We start from the raw sequence: 19,981 nt of genomic DNA on the forward strand, positions 1-19,981 counted from the left end.
AAGGGGAGGGGCAGGTGGGCAAGGCAGCCAGGGCTGGAGCCGGAGGAGGATGCAGTACTTTATTCCCCATCATTCCCCACCCCACTTGCCCTGAGCAGGGCACAACAAGGCTGGGGCAGCCAGGCAAGAAATAGTCCGGGGGGAGCCAGAGCCCCTCCAGCGCAGGAAGGGGGAACAAACTTAGCCCCCCCGCTTCTCCCAGGACAGGGGCCTCCCGCAGGCGCAGGTGGCTGGTGCCCCAAGCCGCTGGGGGCCAGTTGCTGGGCCGGGCGAAGACACGGCCCGGAGCTGCTGACCTGGTGCAAGGCGGCTCCGGGAGCGTCTGGCCACCGTGGAGGCTGTTGCTCCAGAGCCGAGCGTCCCGCAGGGAGCTCCCTTGCTCAGAGCCCAGGGCTCTGCTTGCCCAGCCGCAGGGTCCTGCCCGCACTCGGGGGCGCAGGCCTGGCAGGGCGCGTGGCCCCGTGTTCCCCCAGCCGAGGCAGGCGGCCGGCAGGGCCCTTCACACGCTCTTGCAGAAGAGCTGGTGGTGGCGGGTCACGGCGCTCAGAGAGGTGCCCGGGGGGCCGCGCCAGGCCTTGCCCGCGCCCTGCTGGTCGCTCCTGTCCAGGTGCCGGCTGCAGAGCCGCAAGTCGCACACGTCAGCGGAGAGCCGGGCCCACGTGGTGCCGTCCAACGGGCCTCGCACACTGCAGCCTGGGGGGAGGGGACAGCCTGTTGGGGGACCAGCCAGGGCCGCAGCACAGGGGGGAGCTGGGACCCCGGGCTGGGGGAGCCGCCAGCCCCCCCCCCTCCCCGCAAGAAGCAACTAGGCTGCCCCAGCTGGTGGCTCGGCCCTGCCCGAAGGTTTGTGCCCTGGCAGCTGGGCACTCGCAGGGAGCCATGGCGCTAACTCCGCCCCCCTGCTCCGAATCATCTCGTGCCGGGACCGGGGGCCGCGCCGCTCCAGAGGGGACGCTGCATCCCCCGCCCCCCAGCCCTTCGCCCCCTCACCTGCCAGGCTGAGGTAGCGGAGCCCTTGGTTCCTCTCCCCCAGGGCTGACAGCAGCAGCCGCAAGCCCGCCAGGGTGAGCCCGGGGTTCGCAGACAAATCCAGCGAGACCAAGGGGGGGCAAAGCGGGAGGCACCTGGAACCGGGAGGGAGCGAGTGAGTCCCAAGACCCCTCCCTCCCACAATGCACTGCTGCCCGCGTGGGGCCCCTGCGGGACGGTGTTAGCCGCGCGGCTGCGTGTGCCCCTCGGGGCAGCGCCCCAGCCCGGCACCGCCATGAGAACTGCCCCAGGCCCTGAGAACTGCCCCAGGCCCTGAGAACTGCCCCAGGACCCGCGGCTCTTAGGGGAGAGGCACCTGGCCCGGGAGCGCGGAGCCTGTGTCCTGCTGGCCCACTCCCGCAGATATTGGCCCGTGGCAAGAGCCCAGCAGGGACGGCTCCTCCCTAGGCCAGAGAGCCTCCCTCCTACCCCGTACGAACAGGCTGGTCCTGCCCCCGACACGGTTACTGCCCGGATGGGACTAGCTCACACCGGGCTAGTGCGTACGGCCGCCCCGCCCTTCGCGGCCAGCGTTCCTGTTAGCCGGGGGAGCGTTTGTACCACGCTGGCGGGAGGGCTCCGTGCCTGGGATCTTAGTGCAGACGCACGTTCCCAGCAGCCGGTCCTTGGATTCTGGGAGCGGGTCCTGCCTCACACCAGGCATGAGACGGGTTCCCCCTCCGGGCCCTGCTGCTGTTCTGCCAGTGGGAAGCGGGGTTCAGGCTCCCAGCTCAGCACATGCAACCCCCCCGCCCAGGGACCCCCACGCTGCCCCTTACCTAGCCAGCTCCCCGACAGCCTCGTCGCGCAGGCGGTTCCCAGACAGAGTCAGGTGGGTGAGCGCACAGCCCTCCTGGAAGGGAGCAGAGGGGGCTGAGCGGTGCAGGTGGGGCCCCCCAGCCAGTCGAGCGCAAGAGCCCCACGGCCCCAGCAGAGCCAGGCGTGGGCGGGTCGGCTCCCAAGGAGGCCACATGGCCCAGAGGGGACCCTGTGCTGGAGCCACGTTCGGGCCGAGCTCCTGGAGCCGGTGAAGGGGAACAGCAGCCCGGGGCACATTACCTGCGCCAGGTACCTGACCACCGGATCCACGACCAGCTCCTCCGCCCGGGCAGCCACCGAGCCGAGCTCCAGCCGGCTGAGGGTGGCGCAGGGCAGGCTCCTGAGCAGCAGCTCCAGGCCGGCAGAGCCCAGGGCGTTGTGGGACAGAACGAGGGTCTTCAAGTGCACGGCTGCGGGGTCAGAGCATGCGGGAGAGAGACAGCGCGGTAACGCCGAGCCCCCGCCGGGCCTGGCTGCAGCTGCTACCTGCCAGCCCGGGCAGGGAAAACGGCACAGCAGGCACCGTGGGGCAGGACTGAAGGGTGCCGGCAGAGGGCCGGTCACCCTGGGTGGGCAGAGGGGCGCTATGGGGCAGGACTGAGGGGCACCGGCAGAGGGCGGGTTGCCCAGGGCCAGGCACTGGGGCACTATGGGGCAGGACAGAAGGGTGCTACGGGGCAGGACTGAGGGGCACCGGCAGAGGGCGAGTCACCCAGGGCTGGGCAGTGGGGCGCTATGGGGCAGGACTGAGGGGCGCCGGCAGAGGGTGGGTCACCCAGGGACAGGCAGCGGGGCGCTATGGGGCAGGACTGAGGGGCGCCGGCAGAGGGTGGATCACCCTGGGTGGGCGGAGGGGCGCTATGGGGCAGGACAGAGGGGCACTACGGGGCAGGACTGAGGGGCACCAGCAGAGGGTGGGTCACCCAGGGCCGGGCAGTGGGGCACTATGGGGCAGGACTGAGGGGCGCCGACAGAGGGTGGATCACCCTGGGTGGGCGGAGGGGCGCTATGGGGCAGGACAGAGGGGCACCGGCAGAGGGTGGGTCACCCAGGGCCGGGCAGTGGGGCACTATGGGGCAGGACTGAGGGGCGCCGGCAGAGGGTGGGTCACCCAGGGACAGGCAGCGGGGGCGCTATGGGGCAGGACTGAGGGGCGCCGGCAGAGGGCGGGTTGCCCAGGGCCAGGCACTGGGGCACTATGGGGCAGGACAGAAGGGTGCTACGGGGCAGGACTGAGGGGCACCGGCAGAGGGCGAGTCACCCAGGGCTGGGCAGTGGGGCGCTATGGGGCAGGACTGAGGGGCGCCGGCAGAGGGTGGATCACCCTGGGTGGGCGGAGGGGTGCCGGCAGAGGGTGGGTCACCCAGGAGCAGGCAGCGGGGCGCTATGGGGCAGGACTGAGGGGCGCCGGCAGAGGGTGGATCACCCTGGGTGGGCGGAGGGGCGCCAGCAGAAGGTGGGTCACCCAGGGACAGGCAGCGGGGCGCTATGGGGCAGGACTGAGGGGCGCCGGCAGAGGGTGGATCACCCTGGGTGGGCGGAGGGGCGCCGGCAGAGGGTGGGTCACCCAGGGACAGGCAGCGGGGTGCTATGGGGCAGGACCCCCGCAGTCCCTCGGGGGTACTAGCCGGGTGCCACGCAGAGGCCCTGCCCCGTGGCCGGGGGCGCTCACCGTTCAGGCTGTGGGCCAGCAGGCGATGGTGGCGCTGCAGGAAGGCCCCAGTGAAGCCGCAGGCCTGCAGCCGGAGCGTGGTCAGGCCGGGACAGGCCTGAACCAGGCCGGCCAGGGCCTGGCAGCTGCCGTCTCCCAGCGGGTTCAGGCTGAGGTCCAGCTCCTCCAGGCTCTGGAACGACAAGGCCGGAGGGGTCACCCGAGGGGCTGGGGTCTGCCCTGCACACGCCGGGGGGGGGCGGACGCACCCCGCGAGTACCTGGAAGGCCGCCTGGGAGGGCAGGCCCGCTGCCAGCGTGCGGAGCCCCTCGGCGCCCAGCTGGTTGGCCGACAGGTCGAGGAGGGCCAGGCCGGGCACGGTGCCCAGCACGGCCAGGAGCTCGGCCGCCAGCCCGTCGCCCAGCCCGTTGCCAGCCAGCCGCAGCTGGCGGAGGGAACTCTGCAGCTTGAGGGCGCGCAGCAGCGGAGTGAGGTGGGGCCGGCGCAGCGCCAGGCCGCAGGCGCCGAACGAGGGGCCCGACTCCTGCAGCTCCGTCATCTTCAGCAGCAGCCGGTGCTCGCCTGCGAGGGAACAGGCCGGGGGGGCCGGTCACGGGGCCGGGCTGCTGCCACAGTCCCTGCCAGGGCTGGGGGCCACGCTCACGGCAAGCAGCCGGGGAGAGGGAGCCCCCAGTGCCACACGGGGGGCAGTTGGCCCCACCCGAGCCTCCTTCTGCCTTCATCCCCCTCCCACAGCCAGGGCTGGAGACTGAGGGACTTGCCCAAGGCCACATGGGGAGGCTGTGGCAGAGCCCCAGGCCCACTAGAGCAGACTTGACCCTCCCTAGCCTATAGTCCTCACTGGGGCAGGTGGCACGACCCCCAGCCAACTACCCAACTGCCCCGGGCCCCTCTGCGCCCCATGGCTCCGGCCCCGAGTGGCCTCTTACCCACGGCCAGGCTGCCACAGGCCTTCTTGTACCGGTCGGCGAGCGGGGGCAGGTCCCAGGACTGCACCTCTGCCAACACCTGCAAGGCAGACGGCAGCCCCGTCGGCTGGGTGGAGCTGGCAGGCTGCGGGATGGGCACAGCCAGCAAGGGCCCAGATGCCAGGGTGATGGGCTGGGCCCAGGAGGCGCCAGGCGCCCCCACTCACCTCCTCGTTGCTCTGCAGCACGTCCACGATGAGGTCCTGGGGGGCCAGCAGGGCCCCCTCCTTCTGCAGGGTGAGCTGCGGCAGCAGGCCACAGGCCTGGTAATGGCGCTGCGCCGCCTGCTCCGCCAGCCACGCCACCGGGCGCCTCTCGCTGCCGCTGCAAGGGAAGGGAGGGGCTGAGGCGGGCCCCGCCGGCGAGGGAGGGGGCTGAGGCGGGGCCCCGCCGGCGAGGGAGGGGGCTGAGGCGGGGCCCCGCCGGCGAGGGAGGGGGCTGAGGCGGGGCCCCGCCGGCGAGGGAGGGGGCTGAGGCGGAGCCCCGCCGGCGAGGGAGGGGGCTGAGGCGGAGCCCCGCCGGCGAGGGAGGGGGCTGAGGCGGAGCCCCGCCGGCGAGGGAGGGGGCTGAGGCGGGGCCCCACCGGCGAGGGAGGGGGCTGAGGCGGAGCCCCGCCGGCGAGGGAGGGGGCTGAGGCGGAGCCCCGCCGGCGAGGGAGGGGGAACCGCCCCGTTCTCAGGGCCCAGGCCCGGCTGGGGGACGCCGGCACTCACCTGTGGGGCACGGGGATGAGGAAGACGTTGTCCTGGACCCGGACGCGCACTCGGATGGGGGGCGGCCGAGCGGGGGCTGCAGACAGCGCTGGGGGCTGGGGACAGAGAGGAGAGTCACGGCACAGGGATCCCGAGCACCCTGCCCAGGGCCGGACGGAGGCAGGGGCGAGCGGGGCAGCTGCCCAGGGTGCCAGCCGATGGGGGGCACCTGATGGCAGCTGTAAGGGGCGCATGGCATCCCTTGCAGCTGCCACGAGGCGCCGCGCGCCCGGCTCCCGCAGCCCCGGGCCCCCACAGCCCCGCAGCCCCACAACCCCGGCCCCAGCCCCCCGCATCCCCGGCCCGCCGCATCCCCGGCCCCCCTGCGCCAGCCCCCCACAGCCCCGGCCCCCCGCATCCCGCAGCGCCAGCCCCCCACAGCCCCGGCCCCCCCGCATCCCCGCAGCGCCAGCCCCCCCTGCACAGCCCCGGCCCCCCTGCATCGCCAGCCCCCCGCAGCCCCGGCCCCCCGCAGCCCCGGCCCCCCCGCATCCCCGCATCCCCGGCCCCCCGCAGCCCCCCCCCTGCATCCGGCCCCCTGCATCCCCACATCCCCGGCCCCCCTGCATCGCCAGCCCCCCGCAGCCCCCCGCAGCCCCGGCCCCCCCGCATCCCACATCCCCGGCCCCCCTGCATCGCCAGCCCCCCGCATCCCCGGCCCCCCGCAGCCCCGGCCCCCCCGCATCCCCGCAGCCCCGGCCCCGGCCCAGCCCCCCCGCATCCCCGGCCCCCCTCATCGCCGGCCCCCCCATCCCCGCATCCCCGGCCCCCCCGCATCGCCGGCCCCCCGCATCCCCACATCCCCGGCCCCCCCGCATCCCGGCCCGCATCCCCACATCCCCGGCCCCCCCACATCCCCGCAGTGCTGGCCCGCCCGCATCCCCGGCCCCCCCCGCATCCCGGCCCCCTGCATCCCCACATCCCCCCACATCCCCGCAGTGCTGGCCCGCCCGCATCCCTGGCCCCCCGCATCCCCGGCCCCCCGCATCCCCACATCCCCGGCCCCCCGCATCCCCGGCTCCGCACAGCGCTGGCCCTCCACAGCCCCGCACAGCGCCGGCCCGCAGCGCCCTTCCCCCCACGGCTGCGGGGCCCTACACAGCCCAGCGCGTGCCAGCAGCAACAGCCGGGCAGGACTGGGCTGCGCTCGTGCTGCGCTTTCCGGGCTGCGCACCAGCAGCTGTAGCCGGGCCACACATGCGCCGTGTGCCCCGGGGGGCGGGCCTGTGCATGCGCCATGTGCCCCGGGGGCGGGCCTGTGCTCCCTAGGGGGGGCCGGCCTGCTCCCCACAGGCGGGCCTGCGCATGCGCCGTGCCCGGGGCGCCAGAATACCTTGGGCCGGCCCTGCCCCTGCCCCCCCAGCTATGAGCCCAACCCCCAGCCCCTCACCTGCGAGGCCTCTTCGCAGCCTCCCAGGCCATCGGCTCGGCTGCCGTCCATGGGCCTCAGGCGGGCGGGGGGAGCGGTCGTCTCCGGGGCCCCCCCGGCACGGCCCCCGCGGGACCGGCCCAGCACCGCTCTGTCCACGATCTGGGTGAGGCGGCTCTGCCGGGCCCTCCTCCGCTGCGGGGGGGCGGGGCGGGGGGCCCCGTCGTCACTCTCAGACCCTGTGGCGTCTCCAGAGTCCGAGCCCGACTCCCCCGGGCCCCGGCGGCTCCTCTTGCGGGGCTCCCGGCTCGCCCCCAGGTCGTCCTGCAGCCAGTCGTCCCCCACGTACTCGTCCGCGGGGATCAGGGCCGGCCTGGCGGGGGCCGGGGCCGGGGCCGGCTCCGCGCTCAGGCAGGACTGGGCGCTGCCCACGCTGCGCATGGCCGCTTCGTACTCGGCTTGCCCGGCAAGGAGCCCCGGCGGCCGGCTGTCCGCTCCCAGGCGCTGCCTCTTCTTGACAGGCCGCAGCGGGGTCATGCCGTCGTCCTGCTCGGCCCAGCGCTCCGGGCCCTGCCCGTCTGGCCGACTCGGGAGCCGGTCGGGCGCCGGGGGCTTCGTGGCGGGGCCCCCGCTCCGGGGCTGCGCGGGCGGAGCAGCGGGGGGCGGGCTCCGAGGCTCCGAGAGCTCCGCGTCGAACAGCTGGCTCTGCAGAACGGCCTGCGGGCGCTGGGCCGCCTCAGGGGCTGCGGGGGAGACCAGAGACCCCTGAGCTGGGCCCCCCGCTGGACGCGCTCCCCGGGATGGGTGGGCCTGGGGACAAGGGGTAAAACGGAAGGAGCAGGCCCCTCTGGGGCCGCCCCACAGCCCCTCCCCCCCGCCTGGGCCTCACCTCGCCCTGCCACGGCCTCCCGGAGCAGCCGCTCCATGGCTCGGCAGCGCCGGCGCGTCTCCTGGTCCAGGTCTTTCCCGTACATCCTCGCCCACTCCTGGAGGGTGCCCAGCGGGCTCAGGCCCTGGGGAGGGAGACGTAGGGGCTGGGCCTCAGCGCCACCGCTGCCCGCCCGCCCCGGGAGGCCCCCGGGCCCTGCCGCCGCCCCTCACCTTGGCGTTGCGGAGCGCCGCCGACGCGCCCTGCTGGAGCAGCAGCTCGGCCACGTCGAAGTGGCCGCAGTTGAGCGCGTCGTGCAGGGGGGTGATCCCCTCGCAGCCCGGCCCCCCCGGGTCATCGATGGCGGCGCCCCGGTCCAGCAGCAGCCGCACGATCTCTGGGGACAGGAGCCAGCCATGAGCGCCAGGCGGGTGCACCGGGCCCCGCAGCCCCCGCCCGGCCCCCTTCCCGGCACTCACCCAGGTGCCCGTGGTTACAGGCCTCGTGCAGGGGGGTCCAGCCGCAGTAATCCCGCGGGTTCAGGGGGTGGCCCTGGTGCCGGGAGGGGAGAGACAAGACCAGGCCTCAGGGGCAGGGCAGAGCCGTGAGCTCCCTTCCCCCCCAAACGCGCCCGGCAGCCGAGCTCACCGCTGGGCCGGGGACCTGGGAGCTACCCCAGGGGCCGGCGTCCCCGCCCGGCTCACTCCGGCACCCCCTGCTGGCCAGGCCCGCTCGCTACCACCGCTGGCTGCTGGCAGGGAAGGGCCGTTGGAGCAGGTGACGGGGGAAGGGAGGGACGACCCCATTAGGCTCGGGGCCGGGGACCCAGGGACCGTCTCCCACCTGCTCCAGGAAGAACTGGACCCGGCGCAGGTTCCCGTCGATGCAGGCGCGGTGCAGCGGGGTCTCGCCTCGGTCGTTCCGCCGGTTCCACTGCGGGGGCACAGAGGGGGGCACCGGGGATCAGAGGCAGCCTCCACCTGGATCCAGCCCCTCCCCCGGTTCCAGCCGGCTCCCGATCCCAGGGCAGGAGCCACGGGGTCCCCGAGGGGCCAGAAAGCTGCACCCAGGCCCAGCCTCACCTTGGTGATCCGGCGGCGGCCAGGCACGCTCTTGCTGTAGCCGTCCAGGTCCTCTTCCTCCTCATCTGCAATGCACAGGCCTGGGTCAGGTACCGCGGGAGGGGAGGGGGGGTCCAGCACAGCCCCCCATCCTGCCAGGAGGGGTCCCACGTGCCAGGCAAGGCCCATGCAGGGCCACAGCCCCATCCACCCTGTTCCTGCCCCGCTCTCCTGCCAGGACTCGACTCTGGGGGCCCTGGGACCGTCCCTGCCAGCCCCCCGGGGCCCACCCACTCACCGCTCTCAGACAGCTCCAGGTCGCTCTCCTCCAGGGGCTCGCTGCTCTCCGGCTCCTGCTCCTCCTCGCTGCTGTCCCCCGCGGCGCTCCAGCCCTGCGAGTGGCACAGGCCCTGCAGCCTGGCCAGCGTGGCAGGGGCCTCCGGGCACCCCCACTTCTGCTGCACGGAGAGCAGCTGCTGCAGGATCTGCCGCTGGAGATGAAAGAGGGGGAGCTGATCACCCTGCCCGGCCTCCGCTAGTGGGGGGGCGAGGGGAGGGGAAAGCACCCAGGGCTGCTAGTCCCGGCCTTGCCAGCAGGGGGCACTGGAGTGAGCAGGGCAGGGGTGCTGGTCATTGGCCCAGCAGGGGGCGCTGCAGTGGGCAGGGGCAGGCCCGCAGAGCGTCCCCCAGCCCTGACCTAGCCCAGCAGGGGGCGCTGCAGGGCGGGGGGGGGGCTCAAGAGGGTTGCATGCACAGTGGGGCCACTCAGGGGAAGGGGCTGGCGCGCCGGAGGGGGCGGGGGGGCTCCCCGAGGAAGGGGCTGGCGCGCCGGGGGGGGCTCCCCGAGGAAGGGGCTGGCACGCCAGGGGGGGCGCTCCCCGAGGAAGGGGCTGGCGCGCCGGGGGGGCTCCCCGAGGAAGGGGCTGGCGCGCCGGGGGGGGGGGCTCCCCGAGGAAGGGGCTGGCGCGCCGGGGGGGGCTCCCCGAGGAAGGGGCTGGCGCGCCGGGGGGGGGGGGGGCTCCCCGAGGAAGGGGCTGGCGCGCCGGGGGGGGCTCCCCGAGGAAGGGGCTGGCGCGCCGGGGGGGGGGGGGGCTCCCCGAGGAAGGGGCTGGCGTGCCCGGGGGGGGGCTCCCCGAGGAAGGGGCTGGCGCGCCGGGGGGGCTCCCCGAGGAAGGGGCTGGCGCGCCGGGGGGGGGCGGGGGGCTCCTCGAGGAAGGGCTGGCGTGCCGGGGGGGCTCCCCGAGGAAGGGGCTGGCGCGCCGGGGGGGGCTCCCCGAGGAAGGGGCTGGCGTGCCGGGGGGGGGGCTCCCCGAGGAAGGGGCTGGCGCGCCGGGGGGGGCTCCCCGAGGAAGGGGCTGGCGTGCCCGGGGGGGGGCTCCCCGAGGAAGGGGCTGGCGTGCCGGGGGGGCTCCCCGAGGAAGGGGCTGGCGCGCCGGGGGGGGCTCCCCGAGGAAGGGGCTGGCGCGCCGGGGGTGGGGGGAAGAGGTGGGGCGGACTCCGGCCAGGGCCACGTGCGGGCCCAGCCTGTGAGCCCGTGACCGGCGTCCGCGCTGGGGCCTCACCTGCAGCCTGGGCTCCCCGGCCTGTTCCGCTCCGCGCAGGGCGCTCTGCAAGCAGGGCTCCTGCGCCGCGTAGCCTTCGCCGGCCTCCTCCCTGGCCAGGGCGATGTTCAGCCAGGTCTTCCCCTCCTGGGCACAGCGACAAGGGGCAGATCAGCCGGCCGGCCCCCTCCCCCCGGCCCATCCGGCCCCACTGGCAGGCTGCCCGCCCTGGGTAACTGGGGCCCTGGTGGGCAGGGCAAGTCCTTCGGCCCCTGGCCCTTGCGCCTGCCCCCCAGGCCCTGCCCGCTCGCCAAGCTGCCCCTGGCAGGGCTCCGTCTCCGTGGGCTGCCCCTCACCTCCAGCGGGTTCCCGCGCCGCAGCGCCAGCTCGGCCTGGTAGTGCTGCACGGCCCGGCCATGCTCCCGCAGGTCCCCGAAGGTGGCGGCCAGGGAGACGTGGATCACGGCCAGCTCCTGCGCCGGCTTCCGCAGGGCCTCGGCGTAGCCCAGCTGCGGAGACACGGGCGTCAGGCTCGCCGGCCCGGCCCCAGCACGCCGGCCCCAGCACCCAGCGCCCCGCACCGGCCCCAGCACCCCGGCCCCAGCACCCAGCGCCCCGCACCGGCCCCAGCACCCCGGCCCCAGCACCCCGCCCCCGCCCCAGCGCCCAGCACCCCGCCCCCGCCCGCCCCGCGCCCAGCACCCCGCCCCGGCGCCCCGCCCGGCCCCAGCGCCCCGCACCGGCCCCAGCACCCCGGCCCCAGCACCCAGCGCCCCGCACCGGCCCCAGCACCCCGGCCCCAGCACCCAGCGCCCCGCACCGGCCCCAGCACCCAGCGCCCCGCACCGGCCCCAGCACCCCGGCCCCAGCGCCCAGCACCCCGCCCCCCGCCCCAGCGCCCCGCCCCGCCCCCAGCGCCCAGCACCCCGCCCCGGCGCCCCGCCCCGGCCCCAGCGCCCCGCCCCGGCGCCCAGCACCCCGCCCCGGCGCCCCGCCCCGCCCCCAGCACCCCGCCCCGCCCCCAGCCCCGACCCCAGGCGCCCCGCCCCGGCCCCAGCGCCCCGCCCCGGCGCCCAGCGCCCAGCACTCCGCCCCGGCGCCCAGCCCGGCCCCAGCGCCCAGCACCCCGCCCCGGCGCCCCGCACCGACCCCAGCGCCCCGCACCAGCCCCAGCGCCCCGCACCGGCCCCTTCCCCAGGCCCGGGCAGCCCCAACCCACCTGCCTCTGGTAGAACTCCACGGCCCGGCGATAGTCCCCGTGCCTGGAGAACAGGTCCCCCAGCTGCTCACACAGCCCCAGGGCCACCTGCGGGTCGCCCGGCGCCGCCTCCTCCAGCGCCTCCTGCAGCCGGCTCGCCTTCACGGCTGAGAGAGAGCAGCCGCGTGAGCAGCCTGCGCCCGGGGCCTGGCCCTGAGCCGCAGGGAAGGGGGAACCCGGGCCCCCTCTCCCACCGCAGACCGCAGGCCTGGGGACAACACCCCCACCCCAGCCCACAGGCCTGGGGACACCCCGCCCCCTCCCCTCTCCCAGCCCACAGGCCTGGGGACACCCCCCCCTCTCCCAGCCCACAGGCCATGGGGACACCCCCCCCCACTCCAACCCACAGGCCATGGGGACACCCCGCCCCCTCCCCTCTCCCAGCCCACAGGCCTGGGGACACCCCGCCCCCTCCCCTCTCCCCCGCCCCCTCCCCTCTCCCAGCCCACAGGCCTGGGGACACCCCGCCCCCTCCCCTCTCCCAGCCCACAGGCCTGGGGACACCCCCCCCTCTCCCAGCCCACAGGCCATGGGGACACCCCCCCCCCCCAGCCCCCTCCCCCACTCCAACCCACAGGCCATGGGGACACCCCGCCCCCTCCCCTCTCCCAGCCCCCCAATCACACTCCAACCCACAGGCCATGGGGACACCCCGCCCCCTCCCCTCTCCCAGCCCACAGGCCTGGGGACACCCCGCCCCCTCCCCTCCCCACCCACAGCCCACCCCCCCCCCCCAGCCCACAGGCCTGGGGACACCCCGCCCCCTCCCCCACTCCAACCCACAGGCCTGGGGACACCCCGCCCCCTCCCCTCTCCCAGCCCACAGGCCTGGGGACACCCCGCCCCCCCCCTCTCCCAGCCCACAGGCCTGGGGACACCCCGCCCCCTCCCCCACTCCAACCCACAGGCCATGGGGACACCCCGCCCCCTCCCCCACTCCAACCCACAGGCCATGGGGACACCCCGCCCCCTCCCCTCTCCCAGCCCACAGGCCATGGGGACACCCCGCCCCCTCCCCCACTCCAACCCACAGGCCATGGGGACACCCCGCCCCCTCCCCCACTCCAACCCACAGGCCTGGGGACACCCCGCCCCCTCCCCCACTCCAACCCACAGGCCATGGGGACACCCCGCCCCCTCCCCTCTCCCAGCCCACAAGCCTGGGAACACCCCGCCCCCTCCCCTCTCCCAGCCCTCAGGCCTGGGGACACCCCACCCCTCCCCCTCCCCTCTCCCAGCCCACAGGCCTGGGGACACCCCGCCCCCTCCCCCACTCCAACCCACAGGCCATGGGGACACCCCGCCCCCTCCCCCACTCCAACCCACAGGCCATGGGGACACCCCGCCCCCTCCAACCCACAGGCCTGGGGACACCCCGCCCCCTCCCCTCTCCCAGCCCTCAGGCCATGGGGACACGGGCCGTCCTCTGGGCACCGTCGGGGACTCCCCAGGAGCCCCACTAGGAGTGGTCTGGGCCAGCTGGAACCCCGCCCGCAGCAGTGGCACCTTTCCTGGGCGCCTGGACATGTGGCTGGTGCAGGAGCGACAAGCCAGGCGGGGAAGGGCTGGGCCAAGCGCCGAGCCAGGGCCTCGTCAGTCCCACAGAGCTCAGTGCCGAGCCCCGGCCCCCCGCAGGCAGCCGCAGAGGGGCCTGGAGCCCCCTCGCCCGCCCCAGCAGTCCAGCCCCGGCCCCTCACCGTAGCGCAGGTTCCTGCGGACGCTCTCGCGCTGCTGGGGCTGCTGGGAGCCCAGCACGTAGGCCTTCTTCAGCGCGCGCCGGGCGGCCACGAAGTCCCCCAGGGCGAGGAGCACCTGGAAGGCACCGGGGCACCAGGCTCAGAGAGGGGCAGGGGCAGGCGAGGGGGGACAGGCTGCCCTTTGCCCCCGGAAGCCAAGGAGGGGCCCGCGGGGGGCGGGGGCAGGCGAGGGGGGACAGGCTGCCCTTTGCCCCCGGAAGCCGAGGAGGGGCCCGCGGGGGACGGGGGGACGGGGGCAGGCGAGGGGGGACAGGCTGCCCTTTGCCCCCGGAAGCTGAGGAGGGGCCCGCGGGGGGGGGGGACGGGGGCGGGGGCAGGCGAGGGGGGACAGGCTGCCCTTTGCCCCCGGAAGCCGAGGAGGGGCCCGCGGGGGACGGGGGGACGGGGGCAGGCGAGGGGGGACAGGCTGCCCTTTGCCCCCGGAAGCCGAGGAGGGGCCCGCGAGGGACGGGGGCGGGGGCAGGCGAGGGGGGACAGGCTGCCCTTTGCCCCCGGAAGCCGAGGAGGGGCCCGCGGGGGGACGGGGGCAGGCGAGGGGGGACAGGCTGCCCTTTGCCCCCGGAAGCCGAGGAGGGGCCCGCGGGGGACGGGGGCGGGGGCAGGCGAGGGGGGACAGGCTGCCCTTTGCCCCCGGAAGCCGAGGAGGGGCCCGCGGGGGGACGGGGGCAGGCGAGGGGGGACAGGCTGCCCTTTGCCCCCGGAAGCCGAGGAGGGGCCCGCGGGGGACGGGGGCGGGGGCAGGCGAGGGGGGACAGGCTGCCCTTTGCCCCCGGAAGGGAGGAGGGGCCCGTGGGGGATGGGGGGACAGGGACAGGGGCAGGCGAGGGGGGACAGGCTGCCCTTTGCCCCCGGAAGCCGAGGAGGGGCCCGCGGGGGACGGGGGGACGGGGGCAGGCGAGGGGGGACAGGCTGCCCTTTGCCCCCGGAAGCCGAGGAGGGGCCCGCGGGGGGACGGGGGCGGGGGCAGGCGAGGGGGGACAGGCTGCCCTTTGCCCCCGGAAGCCGAGGAGGGGCCCGCGGGGGAGGGGGCGGGGGCAGGCGAGGGGGGACAGGCTGCCCTTTGCCCCCGCGGGGGATGGGGGGACGGGGGCAGGCGCTCACCTGGGCGATGCTGGCCCGGCACTCGCTCTCCATGAACTTCTCCCTCATGGTGTGGGCGCAGTCGCGCGCCCGCTCCAGGCAGCGCATGGCCTTGGAGTGCTGCCCCTCCCGCAGGTGGATGTGCCCCAGGTTGAAGTAGGCCCGGTACAGGTCCTCCGAGAGGCGGCTCTGCCTAGGGCAAGGGCGGGTCAGCGCCGGGGCCGGCCCCGGAAATCCGAGCCCCATCCCCACAGGCCCCCGGCGCAAGGCCCCTTGGCGCAGCACCAGGGCCCCGCGGCTAATCCCCGAGCCGCGAGGGCTGCGCCGTTCCCAGCATGCCCTGGGCCAGGGCCCCTCCCCCGAGCCTTACTCCGAGATGAAGATGCTCTTCCTGATGTACTGGCTGCACTTGGCCTGCTCCTTCATGCTGTCGTACACCAAGCCCAGGTTGAGGTACAGCCGGGCCCGCATCTCGCTCAGCTCCCGCGGCGGCACCGCCCCTGGGACAGCCAGAGCCAGCCCGTTACCCACCCGCCCAGCGGGAGCTCCAGGGCCAGGGGGGCGGGCACGGCCCCAGAGTGCCCGGGAAGCTCCGGCTGGGTCCAGGGAATCCTCTCCCCAGGGGACAGCCAAGTCCAGGGGCTGGCCCCGGCGTGGCAGAGGTCAGGGCTGGCGGCCCCCAAGCGCCCCCATCAAACGTGCACCAAGGAACAGGCGCCGGGCGGCCTGGCCTGCGGATCCGAGCAGGGCCCTGCAAAGCAGCCCTGGAGACTGGACGCCCAGGCGCCAGCCAGAGGCGCTGTCCTTTCGTGGCCAAGCCGGGGGGCAGGGAGCAGGGTCTCGGGGATCCCAGGCCCTGGGGTGAAGCCCGGGGTCGCCCAGCCAGGCTGCCACGGTGGGACCCGACAGGCAAACACCCCCAGGGCCACCCCATGTCCCGAGCTGGCAGCCCGCTCCCCGGCTCCCCGCCCGGCCCTCACCTTCCAGCTTCTCCTCCAGGATGGCCAGGCTCTTCATGAAGGCCTGTTCCGCCTCCCGCAGCGCCTCGCCCGCCCGGCCGCTCTCCGCCACGAACATGTAGGTGCGGCCGATGGTGGCCCAGGCCCTCTGCTGCTCGGTGTGGTCGGACACGGCACAGGCCAGCTCCAGGTGCTGGCGCTGGTGCTGAGGGACAGGGCTGTGAGCAGGGGAGAGCCAGGGACGGAGACACGCCCCCCCCAGCTCTGGGGTTACCCCCACATGCCCCGGCATTCCCCTTTAAACCTCTGCAGCTATCCCCCTCATCCCTCCTCCGGGGGGACAGCACGCCGGGTACTCAGCTTCCATCCCAGTCCCTGGGGAGTCCCAGCCCTTCTCCCCCTCCCGCCCGCTACCTTCAACGCAGCTTCGTAGTTCTCCAGCTCCGCCAGGCGCTCCCCGATCTTCCGGTGGGCCACGGCCCGGCCAATAACATCCTCCACGCTCTCCAGGAGACGCAGCTCCTGCCGGTGCTCCTCCAGCGCCTCCTGGTAGCGCCCTGCCGGGCCCAGAGCGAGGCGCCGGGGTGAGGGGCACGCCAGCCTGCGGCCCAGCGGGAGCCAGGGGCGGATGGACGCCAGCACCCGTCCTGCCACCCCTGGGGAGAGGCGGCAGCCCCTGCATCCGCCGCTGTAACCCTGCCCCAGGCGCGAGCCCTCTCTCTCTGGGCACCGGGGACGCGAGGGCCCCTCTCCCATGGGAGAACCCCTCTCCCATGCCCTCTGCTCTTCCAGCCCCCGAAGCGCAGCAGTGCCAACCCGCGCGCGGCAGGGAAGCGCTGGCCACGGCGCCCCGCGCAGAGCCAGCTGCATTCGAGCAGGCGGGCCCGGCCCCAGGGGGGAGGTGGGAGCGGGCTGTGCCGAGGGAGCAGACTGCGTGAGGCTCCTAGCGGGGCTGCTCTGGGATCAGCCATGGGCCCCGCTCGGGCAGCGCTGCTAGTGACCGGGAGGGGCCGATGGAATTTAGGGATGTTCTCGGGTAACTGGTTAACTGGCAGGCATCACCTAGCGGGTGACGCTAACCGGGTAACAGTTCACCGGTGCCCGGGAGCAGCCCCACACAGGGCTGCCAACCCTAGTCCCTGGGGGCTGGGAACCAGCAGCCCCGCGCAGGTCGGAGGGAGGCAGTCCAGCCCGGCGGGGGGGCGGCGCCGCTCCCGTTGAATCAGTTACCGGTTCACGTTTAACGGGCTGACTAATCACACGGGATCTGACACCCGTATCGGGCTTTGCTGAGGGGACGCGGTCGGGAAGATGCTCAATCCGGGGGAGGATCGGAACACCCCCCAGGCAGAGCCGGGGGGTCTCGAACCCGGCGACAGACACGGGCTGAGATTCAACATGCCCAAGCAGACAAGGCAATGGGACTTACGGTCTAATTAGAAGAATTTCGGCTCCCGGGGGGCTGGCCACTAGGTGACGAGGAGCCACCAATGCGACGCAGCCAGGAGGCCGGCAGAGGCCTCCCTAGGCTCTCGGGCGAGGGCTCTCCAGTCCCTGGTCGGTGCACAGCTCCAGAAGAGCAGCCCCGGCAAACCCAGCGCCACTGCCCGACCACAGATGTGACATCACCCAGCAGCCGGGCAGAGAAGAGCCGCTGGGCTCGGCTGAGGCGACCAGAGGGCCTGGCTCGGGGAGCTCCCCCAGAGAAGGCTGCAAGGGCAGCTCCTGGCTCTCTGGTGATACGCCGGGAGGGGAGCCCCAGGGAGGGGCTGAGCTGGGGGTCGAAGGAACACAACCAAGGGCCCTGAACCAAGTCAGCCGGCAATGAGGAGGAGTTCGGGGGAGGGGAGGTTTGGGAGCTGCCTCCCACCGGAGACAAACTACGTTGCTAGGTTTGGGGGGGACTCGTCTTCGTGCGCAGGGTGCGGGTCACTCGCCAGGGTTCTCCATCCTCAGCAGGAGAAAGGTCGGCTCTGTGGCCGGCAGCCTCCCCCAGCTGGTCCCAGCCTGCGGCCTTCTCTCTCCAGTCCCCAGGGCCAGGCACCCCTCCTCCCGCGCGGTTAAACAGCCAAGAGCATGGCACCATGCCCGGCTCTGGAACCCACCGGGGGCTGCTCCTGGGCCCCGGGCTCCCCACAGGAGGACCGAGGGGAGCCCCATGCAGACGCCCCTCCGGAAACAGCACGCCCGGCCCCCTGCTACGCTGGGCATCGGAGCCGACGGGCCAGCGACCGGCTTCTACGGATCCCAGCCCACAGATCCCACCCGGCCCCTGGGCGTGGCAGGGCCTCATGCTTCCAGCTCCCCGCAGAGGGAGAACTCAAGGGACAAGGCAGGGCCCCCTAACCTCTCCAGCCCTCCCCCCCCCCCAGCGCCAGCCTTGCCATCAGACAGCCAGGAGCGAACCGGCCACCCTCAGCACCGGGCCAGGCCCCGCTCACCATGTCGAGCCAAGATCTCCCCAAGCTGGTTGCAAAGGACAGCTTCCTCCTTGAGGCTCCCGCTCCTCTGGGCCTTGTCCTTCGCCTTCTGGAGCTCTGGGGGCGGCAGGAGAGGGACCCTCAGCACCTGGCAGGCCCACGGTCCTCGGCCCTCTGCCTAGGGAGCGCCCGGCACAGGGCCCCAAGGCTAGTGATGGGGCCTTACTCCTGGGCCCTGCCCTCTTGCATCTGGCTCCAGCTCCCCCAGCCCATCAGTCCCAGCTACACCCCCGCCAGCTGCAAAACCCCCAAACCCGTGAGACCAGCCATCTCCCAGCCCCACCACTGCCCAGCCCCCCCGCCCCCAGTACCGCCCAGCCCCCCAACACTGCCCTGCCCCCCCAGTACCGCCCAGACCCCCAACACTGCCCTGCCCCCCCAGTACCGCCCAGCCCCCCAACACTGCCCTGCCCCCAACACTGCCCTGCCCCCCCAGTACCACCCAGCCCCCCAACACTGCCCTGCCCCCAACACTGCCCAACCCCCCAGTACCGCCCAGCTCCCTCCACCCCCAGTACCGCCCAGACCGAACACTGCCCTGCCCCCCCAGTACCGCCCAGACCCCCAACACTGCCCAGCCCCCTCCACCCCCAGTACCGCCCAGCCCCCCAACACTGCCCTGCCCCCCCAGTACCGCCCAGCCCCCCAACACTGCCCTGCCCCCCAGTACCGCCCAGCCCCCCAACACTGCCCTGCCCCCCCAGTACCGCCCAGCCCCCCAACACTGCCCTGCCCCCCAGTACCGCCCAGCCCCCCAACACTGCCCTGCCCCCCCAGTACCGCCCAGACCGCCAACACTGCCCTGCCCCCCAGTACCGCCCAGCCCCCCAACACTGCCCTGCCCCCCAGTACCGCCCTGCCCCCCAACACTGCCCTGCCCCCCAGTACCGCCCTGCCCCCTCCACCCCCAGTACCGCCCAGCCCCCCAACACTGCCCTGCCCCCTCCCCCCAGTACCGCCCAGCCCCCCAACACTGCCCTGCCCCCTCCACCCCCAGTACCGCCCAGCCCCCCAACACTGCCCTGCCCCCTCCACCCCCAGTACCGCCCAGCCCCCCAACACTGCCCAACCCCCCAGTACCGCCCAGACCCCCAACACTGCCCTGCCCCCCCAGTACCACCCAGCCCCCCACCACTGCCCAACCCCCAGTACCGCCCAGCCCCCCAGTACCGCCCAGCTCCCTCCACCCCCAGTACCGCCCAGACCGAACACTGCCCTGCCCCCCCAGTACCGCCCAGCCCCCCAACACTGCCCTGCCCCCTCCACCCCCAGTACCGCCCAGCCCCCCAACACTGCCCAACCCCCCAGTACCGCCCAGACCCCCAACACTGCCCTGCCCCCCCAGTACCACCCAGCCCCCCACCACTGCCCAACCCCCCAGTACCGCCCAGCCCCCCAGTACCGCCCAGCTCCCTCCACCCCCAGTACCGCCCAGACCGAACACTGCCCTGCCCCCCCAGTACCGCCCAGCCCCCCAACACTGCCCTGCCCCCCCAGTACCGCCCAGCCCCCCAACACTGCCCAGCCCCCTCCACCCCCAGTACCGCCCAGCCCCCCAACACTGCCCTGCCCCCCCAGTACCGCCCAGCCCCCCAACACTGCCCTGCCCCCCAGTACCGCCCAGACCCCCAACACTGCCCTGCCCCCCCAGTACCGCCCAGACCCCCAACACTGCCCTGCCCCCCCAGTACCGCCCAGCCCCCCAACACTGCCCTGCCCCCCAGTACCGCCCTGCGCCCCAACACTGCCCTGCCCCCCAGTACCGCCCTGCCCCCCAGTACCGCCCAGACCCCCAACACTGCCCTGCCCCCCAGTACCGCCCTGCCCCCCAACACTGCCCTGCCCCCCAGTACCGCCCTGCGCCCCAACACTGCCCTGCCCCCCAGTACCGCCCTGCCCCCCAGTACCGCCCAGACCCCCAACACTGCCCTGCCCCCCAGTACCGCCCAGCCCCCCAACACTGCCCTGCCCCCCAGTACCGCCCTGCCCCCCAACACTGCCCTGCCCCCCAGTACCGCCCTGCCCCCCAACACCGCCCAGCCCCCCAGTACCGCCCTGCCCCCCAACACTGCCCCGCCCCCCAGTACCGCCCCGCCCCCGATCGCCCCCCCGCGGCCCCCCCGCTCACGGCGGATCTCCCGGCTCCGCTCCCCGCTCATCCCGCCGCGCCGGGTTCGCGCCGCGCCCGCCCCTCCCCAGAGGCGAACGCCATTGGCCAGCAGTCACCGCGAGAACAGACCCCAGAGCCAATCACAAGCCGAGGCCTGCCGGCCCGCCCCCCCGCTCGGCCCGCCCCCCTCTCCTGATAGGCTGCAGCGGAATCCATCCACGGGGAAACCTGCCCAGCGAGCTGCGCTTGCGCGGGACC

General features: G+C 74.9%; 1 protein-coding gene across 1 annotated transcript; it reads right to left on the minus strand.

The window, feature by feature from the left end:
• Positions 1–45: 45 nt before the first annotated feature.
• TONSL (tonsoku like, DNA repair protein) lies at positions 46–19,867 on the minus strand. The gene is made up of 26 exons (XM_075919915.2): positions 19,742–19,867; positions 17,575–17,670; positions 15,548–15,690; positions 15,155–15,338; positions 14,545–14,674; positions 14,196–14,367; positions 13,035–13,149; positions 11,299–11,444; positions 10,436–10,588; positions 10,101–10,226; positions 8,837–9,029; positions 8,560–8,624; positions 8,321–8,410; positions 7,957–8,029; positions 7,711–7,874; positions 7,499–7,622; positions 6,631–7,352; positions 5,202–5,296; positions 4,656–4,812; positions 4,450–4,528; positions 3,780–4,081; positions 3,521–3,692; positions 2,089–2,258; positions 1,809–1,882; positions 991–1,124; positions 46–693 (listed from the first exon to the last, which is right to left on the minus strand). The coding sequence occupies exons 1-26, from the start codon at positions 19,770–19,772 to the stop codon at positions 500–502; spliced, it is 4,104 nt and encodes a 1,367-aa protein (XP_075776030.2). The 5' UTR covers positions 19,773–19,867; the 3' UTR covers positions 46–499.
• Positions 19,868–19,981: the final 114 nt, after the last annotated feature.

Source organism: Pelodiscus sinensis, chromosome 2 (genome assembly GCF_052426305.1).
Source record: "Pelodiscus sinensis isolate ZL-2025 chromosome 2, ASM5242630v1, whole genome shotgun sequence".
Classification (NCBI taxonomy): domain Eukaryota; kingdom Metazoa; phylum Chordata; order Testudines; family Trionychidae; genus Pelodiscus; species Pelodiscus sinensis.

What these genes read in the sequence shown, in the direction of transcription:
- TONSL (XM_075919915.2), bottom strand. Translation starts at nt 19,772, where the DNA reads ATGAGCGGGGAGCGGAGCCGGGAGATCCGCC. An exon ending in AAGAGCATCTTCATCTCGGA is followed by an intron (nt 14,368 to 14,544) that starts GTAAGGCTCGGG and finishes CCCTTGCCCTAG; the next exon opens with GCAGAGCCGCCTCTCGGAGG. An exon ending in GCTGGCCCACAGCCTGAACG is followed by an intron (nt 2,259 to 3,520) that starts GTGAGCGCCCCC and finishes CTGACCCCGCAG; the next exon opens with CCGTGCACTTGAAGACCCTC.